The sequence below is a fragment of the Thermobia domestica genome, chromosome 3 (genome assembly GCF_964235325.1).
Source record: "Thermobia domestica chromosome 3, izTheDome1.hap1.1, whole genome shotgun sequence".
NCBI classification, from domain to species: domain Eukaryota; kingdom Metazoa; phylum Arthropoda; class Insecta; order Zygentoma; family Lepismatidae; genus Thermobia; species Thermobia domestica.
In genome coordinates, this window is record NC_137456.1 from 123,544,817 (window position 1) to 123,566,857 (window position 22,041).

The 22,041-nt window shown below is 34.6% G+C and overlaps 1 protein-coding gene across 2 annotated transcripts in view; it reads left to right on the plus strand.

Moving 5' to 3' along the window:
* Positions 1–20,804, plus strand: part of LOC145680696 (stimulator of interferon genes protein 5-like) — a 78,626-nt gene extending 57,822 nt beyond the window's left edge. Inside the window, exons 5-6 of one of the 2 annotated variants that reach the window (XM_081751609.1) lie at positions 360–473; positions 17,894–20,803. In XM_081751609.1, the coding sequence (XP_081607735.1) occupies positions 360–473; positions 17,894–17,997 (218 nt within the window). In that variant the 3' untranslated portion in view covers positions 17,998–20,803. Of the gene's footprint in view, positions 1–359; positions 474–17,893 lie in introns of both variants that reach the window. The other variant, XM_081751608.1, reaches the window with a different exon arrangement.
* Positions 20,805–22,041: the final 1,237 nt, after the last annotated feature.

The following is a 22,041-nucleotide window of genomic DNA, read 5'->3' on the forward strand; positions in this document are numbered from 1 at the left end:
GCAAGTTTTTGTCATTTATATATGCTGCTGATTACTTTTCTATATATATATATATATATATATATATATATATATATATATATATATATATATATATATATATATATATAAAGTACCTGTAATTAACTTAAATTTTCCTAAAGGATTTGTAATTAAGTACTTTATTAATTTATTGTATTTATTATTTCTGAATAATAACTTCATTGTTGACTAGGAAGATGAAATGAATGAAGAAATACGTGAAAAAGAGAATATTGTCATTTTTATTATCTTAGATTTATCATTCTCCAGATTGTTAGCATTTACATTTACTTTTAATACTGCAATTTTTATTTATTTATTTATGTATTTATTTTTAGTGTTTCCTGCAAATCATAAGAGCCTGTTAGCTGAGCAGATGTATGTAGAACTTAGTAAAATTATTGAGAATGATCCCAGATGCAGAGACTTGTGTGTACTCATTAAATACGACGGTAAGAAACGCAGGTGACTAGCACGTAAAACTATAATAATAATAATAATAATAATAATAATAATAATAATAATAATAATAATAATAATAATAATAATAATAATAATACAAAGTGTGTTCCAAAAGTCATGAAATATTTAATAAAAGAGATTTATTAACAAGATCTGTACAAAGAATTAATATTCTTGATAGTACTGTCCATGAACATCTACACATTTTTTTCCACCGACTCTTCCATGCCCGGTACGCTTCCTCAAAGGCCTCGACGGGAATCTACTTTGTTGTTACAACCGCGTAAATAGCCTCAGTGCTTTCAAAACAGTGTCCTTTGAGTACTTTCATGATCTTGGGGAACGAAAAGAAGTCGGCCAAAGCGAGGTCGGGATGGTAAGATGACTGCAGCAACATTGCCACGTTATGCTTCACCAGTAATTCACGGATGCGCAGAAACGTGTGGGTGGGTGCATTGTCGTGATGCAGCACCCCCTCTAGAGGGGTCTTCACACGCGGATGACCCTTTTCCGCAATCTTTCCAGAACACCCACCTAGTAGATAGCGGTAACGGTCTGTCCTTGAGGTACAAATTCTGTGTGAACCACATCCTTAGCATCGAAAAAGACAATCAACATTGTCATCAATTTGGATTTGCTCATCCTCGCCTTCTGTTTTGGGGACGCTGGGGTGTGTCATTTGGCTTTCTGGCGCTTCGTCTCTGGGTCATAGAAATGTCCACGTTTCATTACTGGTAATAACGTTGTTCAAATAATTCGGTTCAATTTCCACACATTCCTTCAGTTCATTCATGACTAATACTCGATTGGCTTTTTACTCGTTTGGAAACACTTTAGAGACCAACTTAGCGCACACCTTTCGCATGTTCAATTCTTTCATAATGATGTGATGGACAACGGTTTTCGGAATGTTCAGAGTCTCAGTTAACAGCTCATTCGACGGTCAGCATTCAACAATTCACACACACGAATCACATTTTGATAAATTTCGCTTAGTGATGGTCGTCCAGAGTGGGTGTCATCGTCAACTCCTTCCTGCTCCCCTTAAACTTCATCCACTTCGTAACTTGCACATACGAAAGAACATACTCCCTGTAGGCTTATTGAAGTAGTTCATGAGTTTCTCAGCATTTTTGTTGAGTCTTGTGCAGAACTTGTTCACCAACGTTTCTGCCATGACGTGGTCTCAAAACAGGGGTACACTAAATCATCGATCCTGACTCCACCGATGCTCGGAGCAGACTGACCTAGGATGCGCTGCAAAGCTGAGAGCCCCGACCACCTAATTCAACACTCTCAAATGTGCTGCGATCTGTCGAAGCGTGCAAAATAATATATTTCATGACTTTCAGGACATACCTTGTAATAATAAGTTACTAGAGGAAAGAAAAATATCAAAGCATATTTTACCTATCTGAATATACAGGGTGGCGCATGAAATGTCATAACACTGAAAATGTATTACGAAATATTTAATATTCTAAGATTCCGAAATTTGTTGTTGGTAACTGGTGAATGCATGATTTTGGAAGTGGGAGTATCTGTTAGTGTCTCGTAAAAGTGACGCCAGTGTATTTAGTGTGGGGAAAAAAGGTACAAAGTGCTTTGAAATGAAATGAAATGAAATCTTTGAGTTTTACGTCCCACTGATATGTTGGTTAGGCTAAAAGAGACAGTAATGATGAGAAATGAATGAAGAAAGTGGAAGGAAATGGGAGAACCCCGAGAAAATCCACGAGCACGGTGTTTGTCCACCACAAAGTCCACACGGGGCGAACTGGGATCGAACCAGGGACCCCAAGCACCGGAGGTGAACGCCCTACCACTGAGCCACCATGCCCCCTCCAAAGTGCTTTTGAAAAGGTGTGGTTTTCGCAATATCGAAGAATGGCCTTATTTACTGTCTTGTTGAGGTGCTCCGTGGATGTCGAGGAGTAAACGTATCGGCTACCCAGAAATTTAAAATCTATTGCGGTAAGGAGAGAAAATGAGCTCTTACCATTATAGTCAGTACCCTGAGAATATTGAAGTGTGAAAATATTTTCTACACAGATCCGATATTAATTTCTGTGTAAATATCAAAAGACTGTCAACATAAACTATCAAATATAAGGTAACTGCAAGAAATATTGTGATTTTTGCCTGAGATTGGTAGAGAATTTATAACATAAAGCTACCATCAGTCGAATGACCCATCTCGAAACTATTATACCCAAGAAGATAGACTTGCTGAACACATTTTGCATATTAGGAAGTGTTCATCCTAAGTGAGTATTTTAAAACTGTCTATGACTAAAATTAGATATGTAATAGAAGTATGTGATTGTTGGATTAGCAGGGACCAATGCCTATATCCCAATTGTTTAGGTGGGTGTTCTACTACTTAAATCATGGATATTCCGATAGTAGAGAAACATATTTAAGCTCAAAACATTTCGCAACACTTGTCTGTTACATTCTGGCGGCTTGTTATATGCTAGTCTGGTTTGGAAATATGCACTCACTAAACCTCTTCCCCATATATCATGACAATGGCAGTCCTTTGACTATAGCTACAAGTTACAAGTTGTACTCCTGGAGCTCTTTTAACTAGACATTACCTTATAGTTTCATTATATACATAATACACTAATATGTGAACATATTAATTAATGAATACTTCTGCCTTAAACTAGTACACAATTTATATTTTATGTTCAATGTTAATATGTGTATGGATATACAATGGTATTTTGTGAAAATAAGGTATCTAATTCTTCGATATATTCCTTTTTGTTCAGAACGTATGATCCTTTTGTCAGCGTACGTTTGTAAGTATATGGTCTTTGTTTTTAAATGGTCTCCGTATTTCATCACAAATTCAGAACATTTTTTCCCCTTATATTTTATACCTATTCCTGTTGCATTTCCATCCTACACCTCGCTAAGGGCTTGCTCGAACTCATCTTTTTAATACCAGAAATCCTTTACCATTTTCGTTTGCTTCGTTATTCTCTTCAATATCTAAACAAAATAGTCGAATCTGAATTTGGTATAGTACTTAATGTATTCCTTCCAACTACCTACAATTTCACTTCGCTCACTTGTGGTCGTCCCATTCTTAATTTCTACTTCATAATTATTCTTTGCTTCAATCCTACTTCCATTACTTTCACACAATACTGAATTTCCCTATTATTCTTTCTAACTTTCCTGTCATTACATTGACGTTCATAGTACCTTTCCTTGACATTGTTAATGTCTCTTCCTATTATCTGTTTAACTTGCTATGTATTCCTCTAATTAATATTGTGCAACTTTGTTTCCACATATTTTCCTCCTCACTTTCTATTTCTTTTGTAATCCATTGTTTCTTAGCTTAACACTCATCACGATATCCTTCCATTTTTTTCTGAAACTGAGGCACCCTCTTAGTCTATTTTGTTCCTGTTTCTTCAAATATAAATACTTCTGTTAGAAAATTCCTAGAAATTTATCTTTCCTTTCATTTCTACGAGTCGCATGCCGAAAAAGAGGCGATAATTATTTACTCCTTGGCAACAATGATGAAGTTGTACATGCACAGGAGAATGCTCTAGTTGAGTTAATTTTGAATTTAACTTCCCGTTCAGTAGCGAGGTTATATGAGACGTGAACCTACTGATTAACATGGAATATAAACTACTGAGCTCCTGCCGGGAATCGAACCGAGGCCTCCCACGCCAAAGACGCGTATGCTAACCGCTTGGCCACGAAGGAGCTGACTTAAAACTGACACACTTCCTATATCCACTGGAATCTAGGCTGAAAATAGACACTTATCCAACATTTCGCCTCTAGTTATTTCTTTTTTGTACCATTACAACCAACTTTCTGCGGACTATATTTCTGAAATAACGCATTTGTGCACAAAGATTAGTCTATAGGCTTTTCACGTTTACGTGTGAGGATTCACTTCCCAAAGTTATTTCCTTACAACATGTGTATATATTACACTTACTTACTTTCGAGTAACAAGAACTATAAATGTTTGAAGCCCTAGCTCCACTTATATTTATGACCATAGTCTGAAACATTATAAAATCGTCCACATAGTCTAAATTGTGGTGACATTACTGCGTCCGTCCTTTATTAGCTTGGTTGGTTTTGTGGGTTTCGAGTTTAGCGTTACTTTTTGCACCAATGTTGTGAGAGACGTGAGCCTTCAGTGGAATCCGTATCCTTAGTAAGGCGTTGAAATTTCAAGGATCTTCCACCGGGCATCGAACCCGAAATCCGTGCTCCAAAGTGAGTGAGCTAGGCACTAAACCAACGGGAAGAGCTGCTGTATTTTTAGAATGTTACTTACGTATGTTTATTCACGGGAGAGTTGGTTCATGGGGTTCAATCCATCGTTTCTGTTGAATTTATCTTGAAGTAAAGTTGATTTTTTATTACATGCAGAAAAATATTTAAATAGTTAGTGTTGCCAGAAAGTCACCGAACTACCGTCACGAATTTCAAATCCCAGTTACTAGAGGGAATTATGTTGTTTGTATCCATGCAAACGTCTCATACAAACTTAGTGCTGCAAAGAAAAGCTAAATTTCAACCATGATCTGTAACAAATCGTTGATCCTGTTCTCCAAAGTATATACTCCACCCCCTATTTTCTACTCTTGAGACATTGTTGTTACAAAGAGTTGGAACTTACTAAAATGAAATTAGTGGCTAGCAATAATTATCTAACTAGATTTATTAGTAATGAACACATTGACATTCTGTACCTGAGCTTTGCTTTCGCAGTATACATCATACAGCAGGAAATCGCAAGAAGCAAATATTTCAAATTGTCTTGGAAGCAAATATTCTTCCTTTGTGACGTTTACAGAAAATCATCTATCCACTCTGCAGAAACGAAGGAAAGAAATGGGATGAGGGTGGCACCTCGCGGCGAATTACCACACCCATTGGAAATGGAGTTGATTTTAGTTTAGCGTCCCTTTCAGCAGCGAGGCTATATGAGACGTGGACCTACTGATTAACGTGGAATCCGAACCACATGAGCTCACCATTGGAAATGGACTTAAGAGGGAGAAGGAAAATATCTGCCTGTCAGCAGGACATTTGTTCGCGAAGATCACATTGGAACACACAACCTTCAATATATAGTCCATTACAATGTTACTTTAAAATGTTCATTACTCTTGATCTACGTCATTAAGCGTGAAATTGAAACAACCATTTAATTTCTATTGCATTTCTGTATACATATGGAAAATTTTAAGTTGTTACGTACCATATTTCGTTAGATATTCATGAAGTAAAATTTACATGTTATCTTATGGGGACTGAGAAACCAGTGGCAAAAGGTGTAAGATCCCCTTAAAGTGAATTACTTGTAGGAGCTGATGTGCTTAAGACTTAAGTGCAGGTTACGTCTTGTATATGGCTTTGGTATTGAATTACAATAATAATAATAATCATTTCTTTAAACTAAGAACTATTTATCATAATTGAAACATTGACAGTTATTTCATTCATAGTAAATGTACTTTTTGTAAGCAGCTATCAGATGTGAAGAGCCTAAGGGGCTCTATTTTGTTCAACGTTCCGTTGAACATACCTATTTTTCTTATTTTCTGTCCGTCACTTACACTCTCATTATTTTATCCTGTACTTAATTATTGCTTTCTCATTCTCATTAGTATTTCTTAATAATTGCAATCAGCACGGCGTGTCAGTGGTGCAGCGCTTACCTCTGGTACATGAGTGGGGGAGTCCCCTGGTCCAATTCCACAGCAAGGAAGTTTCTGGTAGACAATATCGTGTCTGCCTGTTTTTTCGAAAAGATAAGCCTTAGAGTGAATTCCTTGTGGGGCTGATGTGTTTAAGATTGCACTTAAAGTGTAGGTTACGTCGTATATAGTTTTGGTATTGAATTAAATTAATAATAATAATAATAATAATAATAATAATAATAATAATAATAATAATAATAATAATAGAATTCATCAGAAAGTTCACTTGGCATGAGTTGAGATCGAATCAAGGACCCATCATGCAGAAGAGATATTTACATAAAACAGTAGGTTTACGAATGATATAATCTCGTTGGTGAACGTAACGTTAAAAATCGTAGGATGAATAATCGTTCGTAAGAAAAGTAAAATAATTAAACGTGTAGAAACACAGATAGGGACACACATGTGAACATAGTTCGATGAAAACACTAACTATGGAATTGAAAGACAATGAGAATGTATTTTTAAAAAAATGAATCGCGTTTGTTCATGGTAATCGTTCGCTTCTTATGTGGTAAGCGCTGAGTTGTTTGGAGCAGATGTAGAGGGTCACGTTTGTTTCTTAGATGAGAAACGCTGAAGAAGATATTTTGATACACTTACCGGATGAGAGTGTGAAGGGAGTAAATGGGCCAGTATTATAACTTTGTATAGTAATGAGTCTTGTCTTTGCAACAGCTGGGGGACTACATGAGGATGTGTTAAGATTCATAAAAGTGGGCTTATCTTTGTTGTCTGGGTCTCTGATTAAGTAAGTTTGTGGGGAACATCATCGTTCTCATGGATTTTCCCGGGGGCTCTCTCGTTTCCTTACACTTTCTTCATTCTAGGATTTTCTTCATTTTACATCATCACCATATCCTTTAACCTAGCATGCGTAACGGTTCGATCGAGTGTTCACACCGGGAGTCGAACCCGGGATCAAAATGTTGAAACTTTTCTAAAATTGTTACACGTGACCAGGGTTCGATTCTGTATGGAAGCTCATGTGTTTCAGAACATGCAGAAGCGCTACTCTCAAAATGAAACTATCTTTTTTCAGTTTTCCGTCCTACGATTATGCTCCTTTAAATCGAGAAGAAGAATGATTAATTTAGGATTTACGATTGAGATTTCTAATTTAGGATTTAGGGTTGAGATTTCTAAGCTTTCGACGTCTACGGATGTTTAGCTCGGCACGTATGATGAATGACATCGCTCGACGAGCACAGAAGAAAGAAAACAATCTGGGACGTAAATGCTAGGCACCATTCCGAGATTTGTCTGGTTGAAATGAAAACACATTCAGTATGACTGGTCTTCTGAAAAAAGCGTTTTACATTTTTCGTTAGAGTTCTCAATCGAACCCGGGACAGTTATGTTAAGACTTGTCTAAAAAATTGTTACCCGTGACCAGCGTTCGATTCTTAAGGGAAGCTCATGTCTTTCGGATTTCACATCATATTAAACTTGTATAATTTAACACCCGAGTTTTAATCTTAAAATGAATTTTTTTTTACTTTATCGTCATACGATTATACCCCTTTAAATAAAGAATGATTAGTTTAGGATTTACTGCTGACATTTCAGGGTTTTGACATCTACGGTTATTTAGTTCATGTATGATGATGAATGACCAAGAGACGAGCATTAATTTTTTTCATCTGGCTTGACAACTTTCGATAAAAGTCCTTCTCGTTTTAATTCACGAATATTTTTATTTTAGTTTGATTTATGAAAAATGTCGCCTCTTTGTGATTCTTCAAAAAATTGTGTAGACGTTTCGTATGGCTTTCATTCTTGAAAAATTGGTTTCTTGTCTCGTCTTAGATTTTGAGTAAAACAATAAACAAAAGTTCAACAAGAGACGTTCATTAAATTTATTTAATCTGTTTTGATAACTCGATAAAAGTCTCATCTCGCTTTAATTCAAGAATATTTATTTTTATTTTAGTTTGATTTATGTAAAATCTCGTCTCTGTGATTCTTTAAAAAATGTGTAGACATTTCATGTGGCATTCATTCTTGAGAAATTGGTTTCTCGTCTCGATTTAATTCACATATTATTAATCAAGAAATAAATTTAATTAGATTTTGTATGAAACATTGAACAAAAGTTCAACAAGAGACGAACATTAGATTTTTTCATCTGGTTTGATAACTCGATAAAAATCTCGTCTCGTTTTAATTCAAGAATTTTTATTGTAGTTTCTGTAAAATGTCACTTCGCGATTCGTGAAAAAATTGAGTAGTTGATTCGTATGGCTTTCATTCCTGAGAAATTGATTTCTCGTTTCGATTTAACTAGCAGGTTCTTAATCATGAAATAAAATTCTCTGTTCGTTTAATAGGTTTTATAGAAGTCTCGCTTTGTCTTAGATTTTGTGTAAAACACTGAACAAAAGTTCAACAAGAAACGAACATTAATTTTTTTCCATCTGATTTCATAACTTTCGATAAAAGTCTCGTCTTGTTTTAATTCACAAATATTTATTCTTATTACCTTAATTTGAGTTATGTAAAATTTCGTCTATGTGATTCTTCAAAAATTGTGTAGACGTTTCGTGTGGTTTTTATTCTTGAGAAATTCTTTTCTCGTTTCGATTTAATTCGCAGATTCTTAATTAAGAAATAAAATTTCTCGTTCCGGACGGAAGCTTATACGTTTCGGATTTCTCTGTGGTATGATTTGTAAATCTTTCTTGTCTCTTTCGTTTGGTAAAGCTTTTCTTTTTTCTCTCTCTTAAAATGATTCCTTTCGAAACCAGACAGAAGAATGTAAGTGAAAGGAAAAGTTCTTTAACAAACGAATTCTCGTCGCGTTTTCAATCTGTAAAGCTTTTTCTTGTCCCCTCTTAGAATTAATACTCGACTTAATTTCTTCTCTCGAACTTAAAACACGGAACAAAAGCTTAACAAGAAGTGAGCATTAAGTTTTTTCATCTGGTTTGATAACTTTCGATAAAATTTTCGTTTCATTTTAATTCACGAATGTTTATTTTTGTTTTAACGTTTCGTCTGGCTTCAATTCGGGAGAAATTCTTTCTCGTCTCAACTTAATTCGTGGATTCTTAACCAAGAAAGTATGTTATCGTCTCGCGAAATGTTTTGTAGAAGTGTTGTTTTGTTTTGGTTTGTGAAGAAGAAGAAGAAGAAGAACGTTCCATCTTAGCTAAATTTGTATGTAAAGTGGAACAATGCCTTGATATTTTAGTTCTGCGTAAGTGAAAATGGTCTGGGACGTATATGCTAGTTACCATTCTGACGTTTGTCTGATGGGAATGCGGAAAATCTAGGACAGCTCATTCAGGATGATTAATCTAAAAAAGCTTTTTACATTTTCGATCGAGTGCCACAAAAGGAATCGAATCCTGGAACATGATATTAAGACTTTTTTTAAATGTTACGTGAGACATGGATTCGATTATGGAATCTCATGTGTTTCGGATTCCACATCATATTAAACTCGTACACCTAATCGCGCAAAAGCTTTACTCTCAAAATGATTATTATTATTATTTTTCCGTCCTGTGGTTATGCTCCTTTAAATAAAGAAGAAGAAGAATGACTAATTTAGGATTTACGATTGAGATTTGCAATTTAGGATTTAGGGTTGAGATTTTTGGGCTTTCGACATCTACGTACAATTAGCTCGTCACGTATGATGAATGACATCCCTCAACGAGCAGAAGAAGGAAGAAAATGGTCTGGGACGTATATGTTAGGTACCATTCCGGCATTTGTCTGGTGAGAATGAGAAAAAATCTAGGAAAACATTCAGGATGATTGGTCTAAAAAAGCTTTTTACCTTTTCGATCGAGTGCCCCCACCGGAATCGCACCCGTGAACGTGATGTTGAGACTTTAAAAATGATACGTGAGACAAAGGTTTGATTCTCTACGGAAGCTCATGTGTTTCGGAACACGCAAAAGTTTTACTCTCAAAATGAAATAATTTTAAGTTTCCTGTCCTACGATTATGCCCCTTTAAATAAAGAAGAGGAAGACGAATGATTAATTTAGGATTTACGAATGAGATTTCTAATATAGGATTTAGGATTGAGATTTCTTGGCTTTCGACATTTACGGATATTTAGCTCGGCATGTATAATGAATGACCCCTCCTACGTCTCATATTTACTTACAAAAACTGTACATTTCTTAGGAAAGAAGTGATTGAATGTTTTCCTGAGAATGAAATAACTTGAAGTCAGTGTTTCAGTTATAATAATAGTTCTAGTTTACAGAAACGATTCACTACACCATCCTATATTATTGTTGTTATATGAGATTGTTTAAATTTAAGATTGAATAAAATTTAAGATTGGTATTGCCACATTATTTAGAAATATGGACTGATGTGGATCAACTAGCGAAGACTTACGGAAATGCTATTTCCGAATTAGTCACTTTTTACAAATGGAATAAAGAAGGATTTCAGTTTTTTCTTTTCAAGTTCTGAAGATTCTACATTCATTTTTTGATGCTAGGAAGCTCAGTGGCATAGCCCGATTTAATGACAAATCATGTGATTTTGTTGTGGACATCACCATGTGCATAGTTTTGTCATTTCTTTCACCATGTGCATAGTTTGTTCTTTCACCAATTCTTTCATAATCTTTTATTAGCCTAAAGATCATACACGTGAGATCTTAAGGCCGTGTCTAACGTTTTGAGCTGAGATCATCAGTCCCTATATAAAAACATAATGAACTTCTTTCCAAAGTATTACGAAAACTATTTGTCTTAATGCAGTTCAAAATTTCTCCAGGTGTTAACCTACCCCAATACTACATGTTCACTTTTTTATTTTTAAACTAGCTCTTATAGTTCATTAATATTACATTTTAAAAATAAATGTGACAACGCTGGAAATAATATAAAAATAAACACAAATTCAGGTATTGGAGAATCACCAGGGTTTCTTTTCCTGCTCGTGAAGTTGCAGATACAATCTCTCCTAATTCATTCACACCATTGTTCCTCACTGATCTTCAAAAAGTTGGTAGGGGAGGATAACAAGTTATGAAATGAGAAAAGATTGTTCATTTAATAATGTGGAGAGTGTATATCTTCGAAGTTATGTTAGTTGACAATCTGATCATATGGTTCGGAAGTTGACAATCTGATCATATGGTTCGGAAGAAGAAAGGGTTGCGGAAGGCAAAACTGGCTGCTGTCAGAAATGCGACAACCTTATCTGCCTACACATCTTTTTACTTGTATTTTATAACAAGCCTTGTCAAACAGGATGCACTTTCTCTATTTTCATTTTTCGACCATTTTTAAGCCTAAGTCTTGATTTTTGCGCGGTGAAAGAGACACAACAGAGAAAACGCAAAACTAAAAGCATTATTATCAATATTTTGCTTTCCAAAATAAGGAACGTAACTTTAAAAAATAAAACTTATAACTTTAAAAGAATATCTGAGAAGATGAAAGAACAAATCATGGAATTTCAGGCCTGTGCCTAACAGTAATATACAAAATAAATAAATAAATAAATAAATATTACAATATTTCTGAGGATCTAGATCATTTGGACCCTACATTGGCATTCCAAGGATAAGCAAGTGAAATATTTTTTCACTTGATTTTGACTGAAAACCTGATTTACAGAATTGATTGAAAAGTTCGGGGGAAAACAACGATAACTCTAATTTTAAAACCGCGTGAGTTGGTTACAGGAAACAATAACAACACGCATATGAACTGACTTGCGGAAACAATTCAAGATTAAAAAAGAAAAAAAAAAGAAAAAAAAGCATACTAAATATGCTGTTGTTTCAAATTTGAACTCTTTCGACAATTAAGCTCACATGAGTGTTATGATTGTTTTCCCCCAAACTTTTCAATTATATTTATATATATATATATATATACTGTGATTCAATAAGAACGTACCAGGCCTATATCGCAGCTAATACTGCACGTAGAGCCTTCAAACAAAAAATTGCATTACCAAATCGTATGTGTAGAATGCAATAAAAATAGTAGCGAGACCAGTGGTGTCTCGTGAAGATCTCCAACGGGGGGCAACTTCAAAATTTGATATGGAAAGTGGTATAACTGTTGGAATCGTTCGAAAGGACATTAAATGTCATGCAACTTTTAGAGAACAAACTTTGTCATATCCTTTCCCAGTTAGCTCATAAAATATTCACTATACACTTGGAAAATAATAATATTTATAATAAATAAATGACAAGGCAGAACAGAATAAGTGATTTTATAAATTTTTGAAAGAGGCAAGGAAAGATATTTAAGCAGTTAGTTCCCGGCTTATTAATCGCATCGAAGAGAGATCTTCACAGTTCGCTCATCATATAATTTAATTATATAAAAGTGCAGAACAAGAATGGAGTGCCACTTTTTTTTGGAGGAAAATTTACGTGTAAAATCTGTTAATTCAGAAACGAAGAATTTATTTATGTTGGACGAATTTTGAAATGTATAAAATAAATAGTTTTCATAATATTTTGGAAAGAAATATGCCATGTTATTATATAGGGAAATCCCAATCGCATTTCGAGTGTTGGACACAGCCTTAAATTTAAGATATTATGTCGTTTTTATTTACAGATGTGTTTGTTCATTAATATATGCTAGGTACCATTCCGACATTTGTCTGATGGGAATGAGGAAAACTTATTCAAAATGGTTGGTCTGGAAAGCTTCTTACATTTTTCGTTCGAGTGCCCCACAAAAACAAACTGGGAACGTGATGTTGAGACTTCTAAAAATGTTACGTGAAATCAGGGTTCGATTTATTACGGAAGCTTATGTGTTTGCTGAGAAACTTCTCCTTACCTTTACCTTTTTAATTTTTCTTAGTGACTTCTACTTACCTTCTATTTCGTTTACGTTTTAGTTTCTATCATAATTGATCGTATTTTTCTTCGATTTCGTTTACGTTTTAATTTATATGTGATCGATGAATTTTCGTTTACTCGTGTGTTTCTGTGGATATCGTATGTTTGCTGAGCAACTTCTTCTTACCTTCACCTTTTAACCTTGCTTGGTAACTTGGTAACTTCTTACTTTTGATTTCGTTTACATTTTAATTTATATGATGATTGAAGTTTTCATTGTTCTTGTGTTTCACAAACTCATGCTTTCGTAATGCCTTTTATTAGACCACCTCTTCAAGGCTGTAGAGGATGTTTTGAGGTTATGCCGTATAGAAGTGTTTCATACGTTCAAATTTCGTTCACCGCTTTTATTTGACGTCACACGTACGTAGAACAAAACCATTGAACAGAGTAGCGTGGATAAAATCATAGTTGCTCTTTTCCCTCTCTCTCTCTCTTCTTAAATACCTTTAAGTTGCTATCTAATTTTTATAGATTTTGTTTATTTAAATTCTAATATAGACATTCTTAATCTGCGCACTTAGACCTACCATTATTTAAGTATTTTTAATTTTGTGGATTCCTCATTTGAATCACGCTTTTCGCTGATCTTTGAAGATAGTTATTGAGATAGAGTCTCTGTTAAATAACCACTTAGTTTATTTCCTCAGCTTAGTGTTCTGAGGAAAAACACCTCTGTGAGAATTTCCACGTTCTTTATACTGTTTGTAAACGTACTCTTTCGTTATACAGTATAATCTATGCACTATCTATTTATCGACTAGACTCTTCCATTTATGTCTTCTCTTGTACTGGTTAATCCACGTGTTCTTCATCATAAGTTTCTTTTTTTAGTTCAATTTTATTAATTTCTATGTTCAGTGTTCAAGTTATTGTTCATTTTACTTACGTTTAACAACACACATTCATTACTTGTTTATTTGTTCAAATCATACTTTTTCAAATTGCATTGGGGAAACATAAAAATTATGCAAAAGATTAGAAAGGAAAATCAAACAATATAAATAGTATAGAGATGTAAAGTAGTTTCCTGAAAAAATCTACAATATAAAAGATCGAATTTGTGGAAAAAATTGAAGGGAAGTTCATTATTTAGATAGTGAAACAATAAAGTAATTTAGTCGTAAGCAGATAAATTGATTGCGAAATAGTGTCTGAGAACCAAACCATGAGATACTAAGTTTGATTCGGATCCAATTAGGATCCTGACACTTCTAAATTTCAACCGATTTCAAATACCGTGTCTTAAGATTATGATTCACACCTTCAAAATTCACAGTAAAATGTATAAAGGGATTTGTTACTTAAGTTTACCACATCAGCTGCTAGTTTTCTGTAGACAAATAAAAGCTTGTGTGTAATGCTCTCGTAATTAGGAGCAAAAGCAAACATAACAGAAATCGACCCTTTCCCTGGAATACTGTAAGTAAATAATGGAAATTAATGAAATTTCAGAATATTGTTATTAGTATCACACAATGAATTATGATTAACCTACGTTACTAATTTTATATTAAAATTGAATATAATATAATTGAATATAATATGAATTAAAATTGAATTCTAAAAGAATGTTTGAAGTCTGTTGGACAATTTAGTATTTGTAATATGAAGCGGAGCAATCTATGAAATAATACCAAAAGCAAAAGAAACGATAAATAAATATAAACGATTTTTGTTAGTATATACACGTTACAGTCATATACTGCGTCATAAAAGGAAAGCTTACTAGGATAGCTGTTGACTACACATATCAAGCTACAATACCACCTTTAAGTACATTATGCTGCTACAACTATACTATCGTAACTATTCTACAGAAACTACACTAGCAGCATATTTACCAGTCAGTATCTAGAGGCCAGTGAAGACACAAATATCTGAAAGAAAATATATTTGTTACTATTTATGTAATCAATTCATTATGTGCCTTTTCTAGAGATGTTCGTAAATTTGATTTTATGATGCTATGTAATTTTTAAAATTGTTAAGTATTTGTTGTACAAAAGATTAACGTCTCGTGAGCTAAGGCTTCATTCTTCGACGTTCCTGGAATGCATTACCCGAAGTGCTATATTTTGCTTATTCTTTCCCAGATTTAGAATCTGGGTGCCGATTTGACAATTTATTATGTCGCCTCGCGTTTCAGAAGTTGTCTTTGGAAGTGTTACATTTGGTATTTAACATTATATGTACTTCCTACCTTCGTTATAGTCGAAAAACGTGAAAAATCTAGGAGCTGCAGAACTCGCAAGGATGCTTGCTGTGCGCCTTGAGGATGAGGAAGGAAGGTTTAGTTCAAAGTGAACTAAGATTTCTCGGTAAAATTTGATCATTTCTAATCTCTTTTTCATAATATATATCCTATCCTAACTATATATGAACTGACATGAAATAAAGGAACTTCCAGTTGACGTGAAAAGTTGAAATTTGGCATGATTGTAGCTTTCCGGGACTAACCCACAGGAAAATTGCCGAAAGTGAATATTTGTAATTTTTAGGGGTCTAAAGATGGGATGAAGAAATTCCCCATGTTATTTATTTATTTATTTATTTTTTACTTATAATCTCATGTTTTAGATATTTGGAATTGTAATGAAAACTTGCAATTCCGTATGCTTGTACGTTTTCGTTAGCGTTACCTAAGTAAATCACTAAAATAAAAATTTCCTACTTTAGAGTGGAACTGGGAGACTGAAAAATCTTTCCCATGTTATTTATATGGGACATCATCTACGCCCTAAAATGTTTAGACACTTCCGGCAGGATTAGAATGATAACATTTGGCATCATTTTAGCCTTCTGGGACTAACTGATAAAATTTGGCATCATTTTAGCCTTCTGGGTCTAACCCACAGGAAAATTGCCACAAGTGAATATTTTTAGTTTTCAAGGTGTCTAAAGGGGGAATGAAGAAATTCCAATGTTATTTAAATGAGCGTTTTCTTGAGGTAGAAAATCTTATGTTTTAGATAGTTGAAATAGGAAAATAAACTTGAAATTCGGTAGAATTGTGGGTTTGCGAAGTGCGAGGCCGGGCGAACACGGGAGTTTGTCGCGGAGCTCCCAGCTAGTCAAATGCTAGTTTACCAATAAAACTCTATTTCTGTCTCTCCCACAACTACATACAGATTGTATTCCATACTGCTACATTACGCAACAGGCATTACTTTCCTTTGTGTACATTTTATTTTTAATTAACCGTTTCGATGCTACACATCAATTATAATCTTTCCTCCTTTATCTTCCATTGTCGTTTTTAATGTCTTTCAGAATACAATTTCTTCATATTGCCCTAATCACTTTTTTCAACACTTCCTCATTGGTTTTCCGTTCAACAAAGATACATATTTCATTGTTCTCTTATTCACATTTCGAAATCTCAAATCTCTTTTTAGTCATATTTCTGTCTTGCACAGGATGGCCAAAAAGTTCCTTTACAGCCGAACTAAATGTGTGTAACAATGTAAGATGTTAAGATATTTAGAATTTGAACCTCCCATCCTGATCATTCATATGGTAACAATGCTCCTCACGTGATTGCCCGCATAACAGCCATATGACTGTCTGCGGAGGGAGGAGAATAAAGTTGGTGCGTTCAGCAGTTCATTGTCTCACCTTTCTGTGTTTGGTGAACAATGGCAGATATCAGTGCAGGGGCGGATCCAGGATGGATTTCTGGGGGGCAGGCGGTAGGTTGTAATACTGCTACTTACAGCTACTTTTAAGAGCTCCAAACTCTGGGATGGGTTTATTTATATATAAAATAAGAAAGTTTCCCCCTGGATCCGCCCCTGTATCAGTGATTTCACTTTGGAACAGCGCTTAATGGCAAGTGTGTGGGTTCATGAACGGAACCACAACAACAAAAATATGCCGCAGGTGATAGATAGGTTTCGTGAACGGTTCGGTAAGGAGCCTTCAAATCGTTAGACTTTGATCACGTGGGAGAAGAAAGTGTTTCGCCTGGGAAGTGTTTTAAATACCCATCATTCTGGTTGTCCATCAACCCGAATGAAAACGTATGCAGAAGTTAGTGTTAGTGCAAGAAACATAAGGGATGAAATAAGTGCAGGTGTAAAGGAAGTTTCCTGTACAATACTGTTAGTGTTAGTGCAGGTGTAAAGGAAGTTTCCTGGCCACCCTGTACAATACCGTACTCCACACAAAATATTGTGTTGTATCTTTTTCATAGATCTTTATTCAGCATTCTACGAAATATACTTCTCTTATTCCTGTAACTTGTTTCTCTGTTCCTACTTTTGCCGTTCAATTTTCATATATTCACAATAACACAGCCTAGATAAAATATATTTTCTCCCCGTCAGCTTCTATTATTTGATGCAGCTTCCTTCGTCCATTCACTAATGCTAACTAAAAGCACAATAACAAATGTGTAGTTACATTCATCGTATATTCGTCACATTTTTTCTGATTTCCTATTACCCTCCTGTTTTTTCTATTTAATCCGGACATACTATATATGGAGCGAATACAAGTAATCTCTTTTACCGCTATCGAAACAACAACAAAAAATGTTTCAAGTGACAGTTCTACACCCAACGCTTTACTAGTACAAAGCAAGTTTGAAGGAATATAGTTTGTGTAATTAGAGCTGACTAGTCTGAAGAATAGAAATGTGAATATAGTAAAATTGTTTAATTGTTTTGTATATACGTATGTTTATTATTATTATTATTATTATTGTTATTATTATTATTATTATTATTATTATTATTATTATTATTATTATTATTATTATTATTATTATTATTATTATTATTATTATTATTTCTAGATTCCGAAGGCGTGAGTGTAGCAGACATTGTGTTGGCTAAAATTGAGGAAATTGCCAAAAAACAAGGATTCACAAGACCTTCAAGATACCACGAAGACTTCTAATAACTGTGAATGCATTGGTTGGGAGAAACTACCAGCAAGATCTAGGCAGAAAATACTCGAGGAATATGTCCTACTCCCAATGAATCAGTGGTTGCAGGGTTTCGAGACGGATTAACTTTACAGTGACTGTGTTAGCTTTTAGAAAGTTAGATTTTTTATCCATAGATTTCGCGTCTTTTGGCAACAAAATAATAATAAGATCAGGTCTTATTTTCGGAGAACACAATAATAGTTGAGTGCATAATTTGAAGCTTTCGTTATCTTTCAGCATCATGCATTAGTCCAAGGCGTACATTGGCTAACGATGCTCAGCTACCGCATCGTGATTTATCAATTACGTTTGGAACTGAATCACTTCTATAATCTAATGTTAAAAAAAAGCCTCGCATTAACTTATTGTAATATATATATATATATTACTTAGAGCTTCTAAACCAGAATATTGTGATATACGAGATTTGGCTAAAAAGTAACGAAACTGATGCCAGAATTACGGTTTTTTGTTACAAACTTACAAATTAGAGGTGATCCTCTTCAACATATTCCTCTTTTTTCTCTATACACATTTGCACATGAAGTTTCCATTGTTAAAAGCACTTGTGGAAATCTGCAAATGTGTCACCGTCTTGACTTTCGCTGCTGTTTTCAGCTTCACTTCTTCCACAGTCTGAAAATAAGTTCCATTGAGCCCGGATTTCACTTTCGGAAAAGAAAATCGCACGGTTCCAATTTCGGAGATTAAGGTGGGTGTTCCCACACTGGAGTATTCTTAGCTGCCAGAAACTGCTTAACGGTCAAAGCAGTATGCGAAGGGGCACTGTCATGATGCACAATCCATTCATTTTTCTTCTACAAGAGGACCTTTTCTTTCTCACACGTTGCCGCAACTTCACCAAAACCTGCTACTAATACTGCTTGTTCACTGCCTGATTTAATGGTGCCTATTCAATCAGGAGCAGGTCATTGGTATCAAAGAACACAATGAGCATGACCATCACTTTCGATATGCTCTTGCATACCTTTTTCATTCGCGCTGATGAGGGAGTTCTCCAGTACATGGATTTCCTTTTCGCTTCGAGATCATGCTGAAAGGTCCAAGTCTCGTCCCCAGTGACGATTTTCGCTAACAAGTGTTCCATTGTGTCACTGCCCATATGCTATCGAAAGTCCTTCTTCTGCGTGCGTGAGTTTTTTTTTTTTTTTTTTTTTTTTTTTTTTTTTTTTTAACCTTTGCGCGTGTTCAAATGGTCGTGTAGAATTGCGCGGACAGACTTTTTATCGATGTCTACCATGTTTGCTATCATTCGAAAGCTGAGCCTGCGATTATTTCAGACAATGTCAGTCACTTTGGCCACATTTTACTCTGTTGTTGCTGTGATGGAAAGATCCAGTCTTTCATCATCATCATCAATATTCTGTCGTCCCTCGCTGAAGCGTTTGTGCCACTCAAACACTCGCGTATGTGACATCACATTATCGCCATACACATACTGCAACAGTTCCATGCTCTCAGAGTTATTTCTTTAATTTCACAAGGAATTTCAAGGCAATGCGCTACACAGTTTTCACATTTGCCATTCTTCCGGCAACACGATTTCTCACTTCAATCGCTGCTCACATACTAAACCCAACTGAGAGCGGCAACTCATGTATATCATTCTCTTCTCGAAGGTTCAAGGTTGCTGTGCGCGTATGCGCTTTCCACTGCTCCATACATACTACTGATAGGGTTGCCAGTCCCGTTATTTTTTAGCCAAGCCTTGTATGTATAGTGTCTAGAGCTTGTATACATAAATATCACACCTATAGTGGGTATGATAGGTTATGTTGCCGATTTGTTCTCAAGTCTCAAAGCATACCTTTTCAAACTCATTATGATGTCATAGACTTAGGTGACGAGCTGAATAAGACTAAAGACCGTTTCAAAACCATTGACTAAAAATTCATATCTCAAAAAACTAGTCAATATTGAGCTTCTGTGTACAATAACAATATATTGTATATTACAATTTATCTTTTGTATTTTATTGTCTTTTGTGAGCTTCATTATTATATTATGTTGAAAATATAAAAGATCATATAGTTTTTAAAATCATATATATATATAAAGGTATCTGGATACGCTCTCCTTTAATGATAATAGTATAAAGAACTCCCACTGTTGTACTTTTTAAAAATAAAATCCATAAATACTTGACTAGGATAAAATTTTTGTTTACAGCGATGTCTGGTGGGTGGCTAATTCAATACTTCCTGTGGTGTTAAGCACATTAAATAATAATAATAATAATAAAATAAAAACTGGAATTTATAAAGTCGGAGTGAAGAGATTGATTGAGTGGTAGGATTAGGTGTGCACATACACAAAAAAATCTAATTATAGCTTCCGTAAAGGGATAATAAGTAGAGTGCACGTGAATGAATTTTCCTTGGATGTGAGGCACTCTTGTTTTTCTAGAGTGCCCAGAAGCCAGATATATTTATGTGTAGGGTAATAGAATTATAGAATATTTGTGTGTTGTCCTTGTTCTGAATATACTTTAAAATCTTATTCTATTACTAACGAGTTAGATAGAAGGTAAATGAGACTTACTCTGGCCTGAAAAAAATGTACATGTTGTACATATATTGACAGTTTTTATCTTGTGTATTTTCTTATATTTTAGTAACAAAATCTTGAGATTGTATAAGATATTTTAAAGATTGTATATAAAGAAATTCTACATATGTATTTTTGTAAATATGAAAATCCATATATGCTTAATAAACAGTTATAAATCTCATGTGACTTTCGAGAGTTTTGTATCAATGTTTTGTCGAGATGTTCTGCTCAAATTCAGGTTATAGTCCATTTGCATAACGGGATTACCTAGTACCGGTAGCATTGGGTTGGGATGACATATTCTTTTCTTTCTAAAGTCGTAAAGCATATTTCGAAACCCAGAAATTAGGAAATTGGAGTGAAGAGATAGATTGAGAGTTATAATTGGTGTTCTAGGTACTCAAAAAACTAATTATGGATTCATTAAACAGACTCCTATACCTAGGTAATATGCCCTGAAAGTATCTTTGAACGTATAAAAAAACGATGTAAGGTTATTAAGAGATACAATCTTCATTAAAATAACAATTAACCCTTAGAATTAATGGGTATTTTAGGCGAAAATTGAGTATTTTTACTTAGGCAAGTGCACCTTGGTTCATAATTGTAGTAGGACAATAATTTATACGTCCGTTGATTCGTCTGGAACCATTTTTTCATATTCCATAACAATCGAGACTCATATGAGGTCCCTTATCGAAGCAGTGTTGCCAAAATTGGCGAAAAATCACCTATCGTTACGAAAAACAAATGGCTGGCAACATTGCTATTACTTATTTCACAGCTTGGTAACAATGAAAATAGAAGATAAACATCGCTGTATCGTAAAACGACTGCTAACTGAAAGTCCTCATGTGTTTTGATCTGCGTAAAAGCCTGTGTGTAAGAAATGAGTCACAGATTATTTTTACCTAATCAACAATGACCTTTCTGGCTGGATTTGAGCTTAGTTACTATCTTTTTCACCACTGAGGTTATATGAGAGGTTACAGTGTATATGAGGACGTGTGGCTGAACGTGGGATCCGAGGCACATGATCTCTCACTGGGAATTATAATATACTTTTTTGTTTATGTATGTGTTGCAGTTTTTTTTTTAAATGAAACTATTCCAGTGTCAAGTCAAACTTATTCCGCGTTACTATGTGAAATCATATATGTAAATTCTCAATACCACACATCTTTTTTTTTTTTTCCTCATAAGATCTTGCTTTCTCCTTTAAAAAATCTGACAGCCCTAGGCTTAAAATGGGATCCAAACCACTACTCGGTTTACACTCGAGAAAAACGATCCCTCATCTCTACCGAACGCGGGACCCCATGATTAAAAAGGACACAAGTATACCGAGTTATCCACGGAGAACATCTCATAGAAACACGTTGTACTGACCTTGCATACTTGTGAATATTTTAAGATAAGGAAACTTTATAAAGGGAAAGAAT